This window comes from Stegodyphus dumicola, chromosome 10 (genome assembly GCF_044657685.1).
Source record: "Stegodyphus dumicola isolate Sdum_Otavi_A_Nest chromosome 10, ASM4465768v1".
NCBI classification, from domain to species: Eukaryota; Metazoa; Arthropoda; class Arachnida; order Araneae; family Eresidae; genus Stegodyphus; species Stegodyphus dumicola.
The window spans coordinates 114,258,807-114,275,292 of record NC_140777.1 but is presented as its reverse complement, the minus strand read 5'-3'; the positions used below and the strand labels follow the sequence as shown (position 1 = coordinate 114,275,292).

The 16,486-nt window shown below is 30.9% G+C and overlaps 1 protein-coding gene and 1 long non-coding RNA gene across 7 annotated transcripts in view; one reads left to right on the top strand and one right to left on the bottom strand.

Moving 5' to 3' along the window:
- The window catches only part of LOC118205856 (alkylglycerol monooxygenase-like), a 106,082-nt gene that overhangs the window by 62,194 nt on the left and 27,402 nt on the right, over positions 1-16,486 (top strand). For all 6 annotated transcript variants that reach the window (XM_085825396.1, XM_085825397.1, XM_085825400.1 and 3 more), the window contains one exon: positions 14,767-14,918. In XM_085825396.1, the coding sequence (XP_085681522.1) occupies positions 14,767-14,918 (152 nt within the window). The remainder of the gene's footprint in view (positions 1-14,766; positions 14,919-16,486) is intronic.
- Positions 7,506-12,135, bottom strand: LOC146995073 (uncharacterized). The gene is made up of 2 exons (XR_015043504.1): positions 11,992-12,135; positions 7,506-7,669 (listed from the first exon to the last, which is right to left on the bottom strand). It is a non-coding gene; the product is annotated as an uncharacterized LOC146995073 (long non-coding RNA).

Below are 16,486 nucleotides of genomic sequence, written 5' to 3'. Positions count from 1 at the left end.
ATGTCCTGGCATCGACTACGGCAAATAATTTAATTCCATATTTTGCCGGCTTTTTCGGCATATACTGGCGAAAAGCACATCGGCCACGAAATTTCTCCAACTTTTCATCTATTGTAACATATTCACTAACTGAATATATTTCTTGACATTTTTTATTGAAATCGCTGAAGAAATCTCTCACAGCTGCCAGCTTATCCAACTGTCTTCGAGCTTCGCGATCGTTTACATTGTCTAATCTCAAGCACCTTAGAAGAAAAGTGAATCGTTTGTAAGACATTGTCTTTCGGAATAATTCAATTCCGGTGCCATCAGCGTCCCACAAGTCTTTTGCATTAGCATGAGAAGATTTATGCAATCCGCATAAATATAAAAGACCAAACAGTGCTCTCATCTCCACTTCATCTGTATGCCTAGCATCTCGACTCCGTTGAAAATTTTCGGATATTTTATCAATAAAAATATTGGTGCAGTCCACAATATTTTTTATAATATTGAAATCCATAAAAAGTTCCCAACTTTCAATTGGTTCCATAATACTTATTGCAACTGATTTCAGACCTGGTAAGTGGGTTATAATATTACAGGAACTGGTTCTTACCTTCTGATTCGGTTTACTTTTCTTCCAAACTGTTTTATTTTTTCCTATATAACTGTCACTTTTTTCATTAGATTCAAGCGTTTTATTTTCAGCTTCAAACTCACTGTCGCTGTCATGACTGCTATAAATTTCTTGATCTACTTCATTTTCACTAGCAGTATCCATTTCTTCATCGGAAGTTTCCACAGTATCCAATAACATTCTCAAGTGTTCCATTTCTTTTTCATAATCTGTCATTTTTCGTTTGAGAGCCATTTTCGAACGACTACAGTATAGCACACATGCACAATCTATGCAAGCAAGAAGCTAAAGTGAGAAATTTCAGAACAAATCTGGTCACGGGGGTTCCCAGGTTACCCCAGTTGCATGTAGCGTTCCAAGAAATGATTGCTCCTCCCCAACAAAAGAAAAACACCTGCTGCTGGCAGGTGCTATTGAAAGAAAACCGTTTAAAAGTTAGCTACTGAAGGGCTGATTCATAGCGGATAAATAGAAATTCCAGAATGAAAGGTTTTATGAGGCTGGGGTGACTCAGTCACCCCGCGCGAGTGCTACCGGGTTAAGTGGTATTCGAATCAAAGTGTGGTGGAGATGATTCGTGACCGACAGGGTTTGGTCGACTGAGTCTCAGACTTTTTCCAACTCTCATTAAAAAGGAAAGTATGTGAGTTACTAGCGTATTCTGCTTCGCGTTCTTTTGTGTTGTACATGCAGCTAGCAAGTAGAGGATCCGCGGTTCCCAAATCCAGCGGTAGTTGATTTTTGATATTTCCAGGTTTAAAATGTCTGATGGTTTCTTAAGTGTTACTCAAATTAAAGTGTGGTAGAGATGATTCGTGACCGCCAGGGTTTGGTCGACTGCGTCTCATATACTTTTTCCAACTTTCATTAAAAAGGAAAGTATGTGAGTTATTATCATATTTTCCCGTACTTTCTTTTGTGATATAAATTTTATGTTAGTTAAGTCATTTTATTAGGATTTAGATTTGTACAAAAATTTCTGTTTAAAGTTAACCTCTTACCAGGATGGGAATGAGTTACGACTATTTAAGGCAGATTGTTTGAAAATTTTAGATATTGAGCTTTCGACAGCAACGCTCGCAGTAGCACTTTCCTCTCGCTGAGATCTGCTACGTTTTGTTAGCCATTTTGCTTGCCTAAATTAAGTAACTCGCTTAAAATTTGATCCAGCGCTTAATTAATAAATATTAGGTTAGCTTAATTAATAAATGTTTTATGTGAATTAACCAAACCTTTACTTAAGCTTCTCCTTTCCTTAGAGCTGGGATGCAAACCCGGATGCAAAGCTCACCGGGATGCAAATTCGAGTCGAGGGTTTAAGATTTAAGAATTTTAAGTCGAGAATATTTAAGACACAGATCTCTTAGCAGCGATGCATACGGTTTTCGTTCTATCGCCCAGCTCTGCCAGTGAATATTTCGGATTCAACCAGTTTACTAACCGACGAATATAAACGCTATTAAAGTTTTGAGCCAGCATAAGTAGACCAATTTATGTAGTCTGCGATTACTATACTTTTTATCTGAAGTTTCATATTTGTTATTTTAAATACTCTTAAATGGCGGAGTTTATTTGTACGCACGGGTTATGTTCCGTCTTAATTTTGAGGATTAATAAGAAGGCTATTTAAAATATTTTTAAGATTTTGTTTTAATATTTTAGATAGATCAATAATTCGCTTATCAGTCTAAAGGGGTTTGAAGAACGTTAATACTGCAGAATTAAAACCCTTTAAATCAAGTCATTTATATTATAGTCTAAGGCTACAAATCCATTTAAATTTGTGAATTTAATTTTCTGCGATCTAATAACTGCAAGTAGAGGAGTTTTAATTTATACGCACAAGTTGTTTATTTTGTTAATTTCAAGCTTTTAGTAAGAAATAGTTACATAAAATCTTCTTAGGACTTTGTAGTACTTTCGCAGACGAAGCGATAATCGCTTGCTGGTCTAAGTAGTGTTACGAAGACACTTACTAAGCAGTCTAAGTCTTATTAAACAATCTAAATAGGGTTAAGAGGAGTTAAATTACAAAGAGAAGATCCTAAGTCCAGCCTGGAAGCAGAAGGTTCGAATACCGGCAAGGGCACTTTTGATTTTCTACTCTTCTGCTGGGAATAAGATGAGTATTAGAAATAAGAATAGTGAAAAGTTTAAAAAACAGTATTGGTAAGAAATCCAGTACTAATTAATGAGAACTAGGGCGAATGTGAAAAGCGAGAAAGTTTAAAAAATTGTAGGTACGGAATGCAAGATAAGTTTATGTTAAAAGTTACTGTAAATGTTAAAAGCAAGAATGAAAAGAATGAAGAGAAATATGGGTATAAAAAAAAAAAAAAAAAAAAAAAAACAAGTTATTGAAAATACTTGAATTAAAAGCACGAGCGAAGAGAGTTTGAATCAAGTATATATAAGTGAAAAAGCTCTTTGACTAATGAGAGCCGAGATCATCCACAAACATTTATTATTATCAAAATGGAATCGAAGCTTAAGCGTTTGAACGGGTTCTTTAAAGTAGCAGAAGAATTTCGCAATGAGCATTTCTGTTTCTCATATTTTTGTTCCTCGTCACCAAATGATCATGCAGATGCCTGGTAGGATAGTACAGTGGTATCTCGTTTGCTTTGAAACGTGTCCGACTTAGTATACGTGTTTGGATGCAAAACGTTTTGTTTGGTAAATGATATTTTTTGGAATACGACTTGAGCTCGATGAGTCACGACTGTTCACACACATCTTGCGAGACAATACTAAGATTGCCTGAGCTACTAAGGTTTTGTAAATTCATTAACAATGAGTTTTAGAAAAATTAATTAGAAGAATCAAGCAATGAAGAAAATAGCTAGGATCCTCATAAAAGTGAGAAAAAGAGGTTATAGAAAAGTATGAAGAAAGCATGCGTCTTCGGGACTTGTTACGATGGTGTCTACGACGTGTCTTGGACGAATACGATGGTGTCTACGATTGTGAAAAACAAAGTACATTTATGTAGAGTGTATATTTCACACGCTGAAGTTGTATTTTAGTATTAAAAGTAGTGTTATAATAATGGCAACAGGTTTTTTTTGTAAGAATGGATTTTCCTTTATTTACAGGGAAAATTCGTTTGTTCTTTCAGTTTGATATGCGTTTTAGAATTTCGAGCGGATAAGGAATGTATAGCAAGGTACCACTACATTAGGCGTGCGTTGGAGTGTTGTATTTTGGCTGTGTTATGAGCCCTAGTGACGTTGCATGCATTTTGAAAGTTAAAATACTTTTTTTGTTTCTTTGCCGCTTTCAGCCACGAATTTAGTGAAACCGCAGGTATTGAATAGGCAAAAACGAGGCTAGCGACTTAAATGATAATAGAGGGAATCTTAATTTCCAATTTTTTATTTATTTGGGTGGTGTCAAGGAGAGAAACTAGCAGTTTTTACACTTGAATCACACTCTGAATCCATTAAACGTAAAATTAAATAAATGAATGGACCAGTTACAGCCTTTTTTATATGAACTCGTGTTGTTAAAATTGAATTCAGAATTTGACGTATAGCCGACTAAAATTAAAACTGAGATTTTGAAGGCATGAAATCAAAGACGGTTTCATTTTTAATAGGAGAGGTATATTAATTTCATTCTCAAATGAATACTACCTACCTTATGTATTTAAAAATTTTAAAATTATTGTGAAATTGTTGTAATTTTAAAGTAATGTACGCGTATGTACCAGTGATATTCAAAGTCCCATCCCATCCTTCGAAAATATATCTTAAAATAATATTTAAAATAAATCAATATGCTCTAGAAAAGAATTGCATTTTTATTCAATGTTTTTAACGTAATATTAATGTAATTTACTCATTCATAGCATTAATGTGTGCTCCAAGTCTTAACTACAGTTACATTATTACGTTCAGGTGACGCTGTGTGCTTGCCTTGTTTTTTACAGAAACTGTTCAAGCTTTATTGATGTTATCTGCAGTTGCATTTCATATTCTACATTTAATTCTCTCTCTATATTTTCTCTATTTTGTTTTTGTTGCCATCTATGTTGAGAAAGATTTTTCGCATAAGTATGTTGTTCGGAGTACCTGTATGAGAAACGTTTTGCGTATATTTCAACTGAACAATCGAAAAACGGGAGCTACTCTGACACGTACATCTCTGCTGACGTCGCGTTACGGATATCAGCAGCCCGCCCATGAAGCTTCTGATAAATTTTCTAAAAGGTAACTAAATGCACCCTAATATTTTTTAGTTAATAAACACTAGTCAACTAGCGTGAGTGCCTTATAATTTACTCTTCGAATTTTTAGTTTCACTCGCAGAACTTTGGGGTTCCGTGGAACACAATTTGAAGACCACTGTCAAATACTGTGAGCTATTATGAAAAAAATAATTATAAGTAATCGGTAAATTGAAAATCGATGTTTAGTTTACAAAAATGATATTGGCATTTCAATTTATTGCTGTTATATTCATTTTCCTTGGCCCTTGATATTGAGCGTCAGTGTTGGCAGTGTGTATGATCAACAAAAGATCCCCTCGACATCAAATAGCACGTTTCATTGGTTTACTTTTATAAAAATATATAACATTTCATTACCATAATCTATCGCAATAAAGCACAAACAAATACTTTCAATGTTTTCATCACGGCATGACTCCATCAGTGGCCGAGAGGTTAAGAGAGTATTGGGAGTTGGACTTGGTTTCGATTTTGGTTAAACAGACTAATTGTATTATTGGTTTTCGTGGATTTCCTCATGCGTAACGTCGTAACGTGAATACGAAGGCATTCCTCCACTTAGGCAGGTAGTTCACGTATGCTTTGCCGTATTCGGTTAACCTATCCTCATCTTAGCATGCTGATAGGTAGAAAGACGATTACAATTTGGGGGGTAGTCTGAATAATGGGAAATCCGGTGTTAGAATATTATTACATATATCGCAGCAAAAGGTGGAACATTCTATGTCACTGCCAAAAAGCCAAAAAATCTCTCAGAAACTCGATGTGTGGTAGTTCTTGCATAAAAACGGAAAGGTTTGATTCAAATAAGAGTACTTATGTATTAGCGCAACTACCTTAGAAAACGTCGCCATATTTTGAGAATATTCCAAGTTCTAGCAACCATGCGCATAACAATGCTTCAGCACTGTAAAAAAAAAATCTGTAAAGTTACTAAGAAAACTCATGGAAACTGGGATGCCATGGGTTATTTGAGTAACAGAAACAGGTGTTTTCTTTGTAACATTACAAGAGTTTTGCCTGTAATGGTTACAGATCTTTTTCTTGTAATATCACAGCATATAGTTATGTAAGTAGAACATATTTTTCTCATGTAAATTCCCAAACGATATATCTGTAATGGTTACAGATTATTTGCGTGTAATATTACAGCAAATAATTATGTAAAAAGAACATGTTTTTCTCATGTAAAATCTCAACAGATATATCTGTAACCGTTACAGGTTATTTACTTGTATTATTATAGCAAGTTATTATGTGAGTAGAAGATACTTTTCTTACGTAAAATTCCAATGGTTGTATCTGTAAAGGTTTCAGATTATTTCCTTCTAATATCCCATTAAGTAATTATGTGTGTAGAATATATTTTTCATAGATAATACTAAAGGATATGTTTATAAAAGTAGTAGATTTTTTTTGTCTAAAATGATGCTTATTATAATAAAATATATTGAAATCAAGATGTTTTGAGTAAAACAATATCTTCATGTGTATATCATTATACAGATATATGCAAGTGAAGCATAATAGTTTGGCTTTTTAAATTAGACAATTTGACCTCAGAATAGCATTAATTTAAAAGATGTGCTTTCAACAGCAATGTTCTTTTTTCAAAAAGTAACATTAGTCTGTTGCAGAGTATTTTTGTTTTATGAAGAGAAACTTATGTCTGATATTATTGAAAGGCCTTTCATATTATCATTTTGATTAATTTAAAAGTTCAAATTGATATGCTACTCCTTATGTTTGCCCTGTAAAATAGCTGAAAAAAATAGTATGTTTTATTTGCATGTTAGTGTCAGTTAATAAGATATGTTCTAGAACTTTCTTTTTAGTAATTTTAGCTAAAACAGACACATGTTGCTTTAGATTTAACTTATATGAGTAAACGTGTTGCATGTTGATATGATCACATTATTACAGTAAAAGACATTTTGTGAAATATTTCTACGAAGAACTCAGAACAGCTGTTCTTCATATTTCAAAAATATATTCTCTCCTTCTAAAAAATGACATTTTCAGTAAATTAAAGAATTCAACATAGGAATGAACTTCATTTTGTTACTACAAGGAATTCAAATTTTGTTCATACGCTTGAATTACAACGTCTAACTAATTTTTTTATTCTTATCTGCACTCAGTGTTTGTCAACAGTCTGCTATTGTTTGAAATAATGCATAACTTTTTTACTTACCTTCAAATAATTTCCTTTGCATTAACAGATAGAAGTCTTTCATTAAAAACCTAATGTCATGCTTTTTGAATAAGCATAAAACTTTGCCAACTGACCTTAATTTTTAAAGCCTTGTTTCCCTTAAAATTCTTAATACAATTATGCCTTTAAGAAATTTATTTCTAAAATTAATACTTCAGTTTAGCTTAAAATTTAATGCATTTTAATTTTACCTATAATTTTTTACAAACATAATATGTAATAAATCTAAGCTTAATATTTACCATTTCGAAAGTGATACCAAAAAAGTATTCCTAGATATTATAAATTTCGAGATTCGCATACAAAACTGTGAAATAAACATGTGACAACAGAAAACAAACTTTATGCTCTCTCTATATTACAGCATGTTAATTAAGAAGTTTATTGAATTTATAATTTTATTGTGAAACACTATGAAGCAAATGATATGCTAATTAAAATACAGAAGTAAAAATAATTTATTACTTAATTCATAAACTTTACATAAAACCTGAAAAAAAGAATTAATTAAAAAATAACATAATTTAATAAACATTTCATAAAAATTCGTTTCGACTGCTTGGAAAAAATGAATGGTTTTTCTCCTCTTTGTAAACCATGTCTCCTAAATAAAGAAAAAAACATTTCTTTTAAAATCATAATCATGCTCTTAAAAAGCTTATAAAAATTATTTTAATAGATGTTTTAAACATGTGCTTATATAACACTTTTAATCATATTTCTTTATAATATCTTAATTAATTAAGAACAGCTTAAATTCTTTAAAAAATTGGATTACAGTGAACCGTCTCATTACGACAAGCTACCTCAGTCAATCACTTTTTAAATTTAATCAGCATCCCTCATAAAATAACTAATTAGTAAACATAACTTCGCTAGGATGCCCACTATCATTTAAAGATCAAAATTCTCAGGAATCACGTAGCTTAGAGAAGGTTCATTGTACAAAAACAGCCAATATTCAAATATTTTCATAAATGAAGCCACAATAGTTATTAAATATAATATACAGTATACTTATATTCAGAATTCAGAACTTGAATAAATTTCTCGAACTGTTTTAGCATTCGAAAAATATTACATTTATTACCTTAAATTTCTAAAACAATATTACATATTCGTCCAAAGGAATCACTGGGACTCGGACAACATTTTCCCCCTAGCTTTCTTTTAGCACAGGATTCTGAATATGTTTTAAAGATTTAGGTAATGTTTGTCTTCCTTAAGGCGCTCACAAAACAAGTTACCCTAAATGTTTTGTCCGCATAGTGGTCATTTTCATCTTTCTAACTGATTTGCTAGTGGATTTTGGATGCATGGCCTATCATTGATGAAACAATAATAGTGAACAGCTTCAAGAAAATGGGGATATCTAATGCTCTTGATGCCATATTCCCACTTATTTTTACTAATTTTATCTTCCGAAAATTAAGAGGGAAAAATTAAACGAATAATTTAATTTCCAAAGGACACAGTCACAGTAGGAATATAACAAATGAAAAGTAATCATGGATAAACTACTACTATCACAATATTATTTATTTAAAAGAAACCTCTATTTCAATAAGAATACACATAATTGCAACATCTAATAAGTTATCTCATTTCTTCTTTATAATTTGAACTTCTGTCATTCTCATTGTTGTTCTTGCAAATCCTTAGGCCTCAGATCATACATAAATAATTAGAGAAGGTTGTGGTCCGATGCTTGCTAGGGTGAACATTCAGCTGATATGGCAAAATTGCACAGTGAATGGCAGTTGGTATTTGCTTTCACTATCATAGATCATTGTTTGTATTAGGCTGACATAATATTCAACAGTTAGAAGAGAAAGATTCAACGGGGCCTTAAGTGTGCAAAAGTTTGCCTTTGTTAGTATGACGAAAACAATCATTATGTTGATAAATCCATTTTAAAATCTTGGAATATTCATTTTCTGAATGCATTAAAAGGGGGAAAATTATGTAAATATTCTTTTAATTTTCAGAATCTGGTTCTAAAGCTGGGTGGGGTGGAATATGCAACGCAATACGATAATTCTGAAGATCATTGCTCGTGGCAGTACAAACTAAACGGTGATAACTTGCATGCTGTAGAAAAAGACACAAATTTCAGTTCCAGATGCATTAAATGCTTTGAGGTCTAGGGAGTAGCAGTGGGCAATACTAAGAGTGAAATTCAATGTATAGGGAAGTAGGAATGAAAATTACTTTTATTAGATAACTTAAATGGTTATGTTACTAAGCGTTCTTATTGGAATGTAGGTTTCTTTTAAATAATAATACTATGATAGTTACCAGTAGTTCATTCATGAATATTTTTGATTATGATCTTATTGTAATCACATCCTTCAAAATTAAATTGATTGCTTAATTTCCCCCTTGATTTTCATACTATAATATAAAAGGAGGAAAATAGTCTGGAAGTAAACATAACTCCTCTTTCTCTCTCTATATATAGACATGTATCTTCGTGTGCAACTAAGCAAAACAAATGTGACTTTTTCTTCTTTAAAAAATTGTGTAAATAAATAGAATTAAGTTCATTTCAAAGACTTATGACACATGAAATATACATGATCAAAATAAATTAGAAAATTAAGTTCAAATAAATTTTAAGCTAAATTACATGTTGCAATGTAAGTTGCAATAATTCAGTTGTAATAATTAATACTAACAAAACCAAACATCATATTCCCATTCTGCAAAGTATAAAAATTCTTCTGCAAAACTGAAAAAATGACCAACACTTTGGCTTATTTGATAACTTTCAAATTCACTCCTTTGTTTGCATTTAGAATTTATAACTTTAATTTTCCACAGAAATTTGTTTTTGATTTTAAAAAATTTCACTGGCATAATTTCATTCACTTCAGCATATATTAATAGATGCAGAAGGTTTTTGTACCTTACATAATTTTAAATCTTATGTAAACTAACGTAATTAATAACAAAATCAAAACATAGATCAGAAACAGCATAAAATTTAATTAATAATTACTACTAGTGTCACACAAAATGCTATAAAATTAATTAATAAAATAAGAATGAGATAAAATATATAGAATTAATATTTCACATGTGTGAAGTTTGGAAGTTTCACGTTAAATATTTTTTTTAATTAAGTATTTTTAAAAATGACCCCTTAAAGCATGGGACCTTTCGTAATTAGAACTTGCAAATCTGCTTCGCTAGTCTTTCATAACATTGCTTTTCTTTTATTAACAAGAAATATTGCATTCAGTTATTTAATTTAAGATATCAAAAATAATGCTACTGAAAGGCATGAATACTTACTTAAATTTGAAATTAATTTGGTTGACTTAAAATAATATTTAAAAAAAAATAAATCTTCATATATAGGTCTAAAAATCAGACCTTATTAATTTTCTTTTATTTGAACGATATCTGAATTCTGCCTTAGTTTGGACTAGTAAATCATTGGGCAATTAAATGCCAAGCTATAAGAGAACTAATGTAGTTTACAAATGCACTGAATTTTATTTCCGGTATTAACTTTCAAAGAAAGTAAAATTTTCTGCATATTTGCATCATTTGGATTGATAGAATATGGCAAAGCATGCAAAGGCTATCAGCCTAAAGGAAAGTATATATTCATAGGCGGTTTTGTAAGGAAAAGAGCTTGCATTTCCATTTATTCATGTGTATATATATATATATTGTTAATGCTAAAATCAATGCTTCATTAAAAATTCATTATTATTTTATTTTTAATACAACATACAGATACAGAATTGTTTTAAATTCCAATAAATAATAATAATTTATTTTTAAGAAAACTTATTTTATGATTTATATATTATATTACATGAATAAGAGAAACATTTGTCAAGAAATGTATTAAACTTGTATTAGCAGATTCATGCTATCCTAGTAACAAGACTATCATACTTCATAACTGTATTAAAACTGGGCAAAATAAAATCAACATAAATTCTACATTAAATGTTTAAAAACTTATAAGTATGCAATGGTAGTTATATATACAATATAATATATGTTGTCATTTATAAAATATTAATGAAATGATATTTTTGGAAATAATGCACAAAATTTTAGTTTTGTTTTATAATTAGTTTAACGAATTGTTAGAAAAATATTTTAGGTCATTTTTCCCCTGTTGATATTGGTATATTAAAATATATGGAATAATTAAGTTGCATCTAGTTAGTAAAACAAAACATTACGAAAAGTATGATACGGCATATTTTTAATCAATATAATTACTTCATTTTGGAATTATAATATTTTCGTAAGAAATTAATACCACTGAAAAAAATATTATTACACTAAAGGAATAAACGAGATTCTCGACCGCGTTGTTCAAGTTTTTGTAATTTTACTTCATAACACACTCGTACATAAACATATTAGACTGAATTATAAACCAGGTATAACTAATTAGATAATCCTAGAAAAAGAATAAACTAAACCTAGTAAGCAAAAAAATATATACATTACATTCAGAATTCTAAATGTTTATATAAACGTTTCTCGCAAGGCCTGCCGGGAAAAAGATGTCAAACGTTCTTTGGTCAGACGATTGGAAAAGAACGCTAAAATGATTAGTTTTGTTTTCAACAACCACATTGCCATTTCAATTATATACCACAAACAGTGATTAAATTTTGGAATAATTAGTTTTAAATAATAATAAGGGCAGTTGAAGGCGTAATTTATCGGATGCACAATGACAAAATATTACTATTAGATCTGCATTTGGAATAAATATTTTGCACTCTTTCAACTCATTAGACATTACGAACACTGATATTAATTAATCGCAAAGCTTAAACGTTTAAATACTTACTCACTACATATAACAGTGCAAAGTGCATGAGAATAATCTGCATAAAATGAACAAAAAATATTTCAAGTAGTAATTGTAAACATTTTCTTACTTACCTGCGCTATACAACCAACATGCATTCAGCCATGTTTTTTTCTGCAACTAGCTTTCAAACACTTTTCTCCTGATTGGCTAATTTCCAGTCAGTCACGTGATTCTTCCGCGCGGCTACTGAAACATTATCTGTAATGTTACAAGCAAATCTGCTGTTACCGCTAGAGTTTGCTTTCAACCTGTTACCATTACAGGAAATTCTTCTGTAACTTTTTGATTTCTGTAACTTTACAAAACTTTTGCCTGTAAAGAGCGAACTTTTTTTTTACAGTGAGGTAACTATTCTTATAACAGTTCTTCAATCAAGAACATCACTATTTTGATACGTGTTCTCTTTGGTTTTAATTAATTATGGCAAAGCGCTCGACGGTTATCTGCCTAAGGGAAGGGAAGGGATTTTGTGAGAGAAAACGGCTGGAATACACGTTACACATGGTGAAAACCACGGAAACGCCTATGCAGCCAGTCCGTTTGCCAGGATTTGAACCCCGACTCGAACTACCAGTGGCGTTCTTTTTGTTTTATTCCAAATTCGAATGATTTTTGAAGACAAATTGGGATTTTTGTTTTCACTCTAAATTCAATTTTAAAATACGTGATTGTGAAATTTGCCTACACTGGATAAAATTGCAGTAAAACTTCTGCAGTATTGCAGCAAAATTCCGTTTGCAAGTATCTTAGTTGATTGAGTTTCATATAAATAACTATTTAGAACATAAAATATATATGTAAAAATATTTATGTATTTGGTATTATATATATTATTTATGTATCATCATGCTTTTCCTGTTGTAAGAAATCGCCAAAATGCGCCAAGACGTTTACGCTAATACAAAAACAAACGTCAAAGTAGCAGAGAAGAATTAATTTACAACAAAAATCTGTTTTTTTATCACTTTATTGCTAAATTATTTCGCTACCCAACTAGTTGAATAAAAAATATATAGAATTTTAAATACAGAAGATAATTTTATACCTATTTTCATTGTCATTAAAAACTTTTTCTTAATGCGATGGAACTTGCTTAAGAAATTTTCAGCTAAAATGTTCGTGCTTAAAATTTTTATTTTATAATGTCCCCATTCTTTTGGAAAACATTTTAAAAATTGTTGTTTAATTAATCTTTCGAAAAATGCTTTAATCGGGTTCACCTCTATTAGTTAAATATTGTTTTAATTTAGAAGAATTTTTAAAATTCCTAAATTATGATTCGTATTAAGTATTCTGTAATGAATATTATTCCAGAAATACCTTTCATCATATGAAGATGTGATAATTCGTTTGATTAACGAAGTTGTGATCTCATAATTTGTCCGGGCCCACCAGCGGCCGAGCGGTTAAACCGCTGAACACTGGTAGTTCGGTCCGAGGTTCGAATCCAGCGAACGGGCTGGCTTGCATGGGCGTTTTCGTGGTTTTCCCCATGTGTAACGTGTATACGAGCCAGTTTTTCTTAGAAAGTCCTCCACGAAGGCATCCATCTCCTTAGGCAGATAGCCCTAGTGTGCTTTGCCGTAATTAAGTAAACCAAAAACCATAATTTGTCCGGCAAGTTGTAATTCTACTGATTCATGCCAGTTTACGAGCAAATTAGCAGCTGTAGGAAGTGTTATGAATTATTATTTTATTATTGATGATTGGATCTATTTGTAAAGTTCAAAATGAATTTCATCTATCAACACTGAAATAATCATAAGGAAAAATCGTTGTTCTAAACAAATTCATTGTTTTATACATTTTAGTTATAAAAATTGTCGTATTTCAATTATTATGCCATCCGTCTATTTTGGCCAGCTCTAAATTTTTCCGGAAATCTTTACTGCATTTTCTAATGAAAGATTAGTTGAATTTTATTTATTTATTAATGATTATCTCTAAATGTTATGCATACTTATATTCATTTTTCATTTTCTTTTCGAGAATCTTCTTTTTGAATGTATTTATTTTTCTTCTTACTTTAGCTATTTATAAATATTGTGTACACAAACATTTGTATTTAATTTTTGTTCCACTTTAAGATCATCTTCTCTACAGTTGTATTGAATTTTACTATGATTTATAACGATTTATAAATTATATATACAATAATCCATTTTTCATTTCTGGCTACATTTTAAGCACATTTTCTTCATAAATACAGTGGTACTTCGGTGTACGTCATTAATCCGTTTCGGATCCTTGGGCGCATGCCAAACGAATTTTTCCACAAGAAATAAAGCTAAAATAATTCTTTACTGAATGTAGCAACAAGCGTATTGACGCCCATGGAAACTCCTAGCATTGTCTCGAAAGAGGTAAATAAATGCAATAACTCGAAGAGTCGTATTTCAACCAAATATCATGTATTCTAAGTTGGACGAATTTCAAAGAGGAGGTATGCCGAGGTGCCATTGTATATTAAATTTAACTCTCTTTATTGTTGTTATTTATAAATATTATGTAGATGCATATTCATTTTTCATTCCTGCTTCCAAAACACCTTTTTTTAAATACTCTTAATTTAACTGTCATTTTTTGTTTTTTTATAAATATTGCATATATACGTATTTATTTTTTTTTTTCGGTATTCGTTTTAAGAACATCCTTTTATTTTTTTTTCAGAAATGTACTTTATTTTATTTAATCTGAAAATTCAATGTTTACTTTGTGAGGTCTGTTTATATAACTATAATTTATGCATATGCCAGTTAAAATAAGCCTTGAAAATTGTTTGTCGGTAAGAACAGAAATATAGTTTGTGAGAAGCATTCTAAGACTTAATAAATTATGTCTTTTAGTGTTCTGTTTCGTGGTATACAATTCGTTGCGTACACCTACATTTACAATAACTGGCGGTTAGTCACACTTCCTTGGAATTCGATATGGACATGGTGGATTTGCTTCCTTGGAGTGGATTTTGGATATTATTGGCTGCATAGAGCTAGTCACGGTAAGAATATATAATTTAAGAAGCATATACTCTTTTGTATTCAATTGATTGCTCGATTTATAAATTTGTGTCGGGTTAAGGGGATAGACGCGACAAGAATAGTTTTGAATACATTATTCCTTATACTTTTATTGAACAGAATTGTGACACTATATATGTTGATTATTTTCATTCTTTTTCATATAGCCGCTATCAATGAAAAACATGATCTGTCGGCTAACAGGATATGATTCTAGGATATGACAACGAGCCAAACGCTGCTATAACAGGAGAGAATTCTTTAATGTTGAGGCAAAAATAAACAGGCATAATCGTCGTTGACGAAATGGATGTCAAAAGATTTTGGAAATAATCAGAACGTTCCCACTTCGCAAACGCATTTTATTAAGAAGTCCTAATGATGCAGTCGGAGAGAGAATAAACGAAAGCGTATACAGAAGCGTGTTTCAAGCACCATAAAATTAGAGTTGCAACATAAGAACGCATGAAAAAGTGCTTCGATCCTAAAGCACGATCCCGGAATTCATGACATGTGCCAGGGAATTTATTTAATGCGACCCATGAAGAAATAAATAATTAAAAAAATTAAATAACATGTTACGTATATAAAATAAAAGTGTACGTAAAAAGTTATGCTTACGTCGTGAAATTGATGACAGAGCAGGAAAAAAAGTTTTTTTTAGAATGATCATTCTATTTTCAATGATTTTTTAGAATGATAGTTTCGAAACTATCATTTTGATACCAATAAGTTATGCAAATAAGCCAATCGTTTCGATACGGTGGGAACTGGATTTTTGTGCTTTTATAATTTGTTATCATTCTATAGTTATGTTTGTTATTATTCTGCTTTTATGCTTATTAATGAACTTTATTAGTTGTATTTAAATGAAAGGGAGCATTACCGGTATCATGCGGTTAAGTAACTGTATGATTTAAAACATTATATATTTAATGTATTGGATAAAGATAGGATTTAGTATGAATGAAACTGATATCTTACATTCAAGCAGTGTGAAGTTTCGTTGATCGGCTAAAGTAAGGTTTCTTAAACTTTTTGGTATGGGGACGCTCTAATATTTACAAAACTTTCGTGGGACCCCATAAGCGTTGCGCAAATCTGACACATGCGTGAGTTAAACTGTCAGTTTCTTCAATGGTACTGTAATATACTATTGAAGTGTTGGGTCATTAACTTTAATTAAGTAAAATGAACGTTTCTATTATAAAAAATGCGTCGAAATGTTTTATTTTTTTCTTTGACTGTATTGCCTTATCTTTATCTATTTTCAGATACATTATGTAAAAGTATTTGGTAATTGTAAAATTATTATAATAAGTTAAAGAAATATCAAAATTGCTAAAATTTTTGTCAACCCCCTTACTGCAGGTCCCGCAAACACAATTGGGGTCGCGATACACAGTTTAAGAAAACTCTGGGCAATGCGTGGACCGAAGAGGAGCACATTTGCAAGATGACATTTTTCAGAATTTTATATTGAAGAATTTTTTTCAATTTTTTTCCTAATAGTTTTATTCTCAAAGCTCTCCGTCCTGTAAAAGAATTG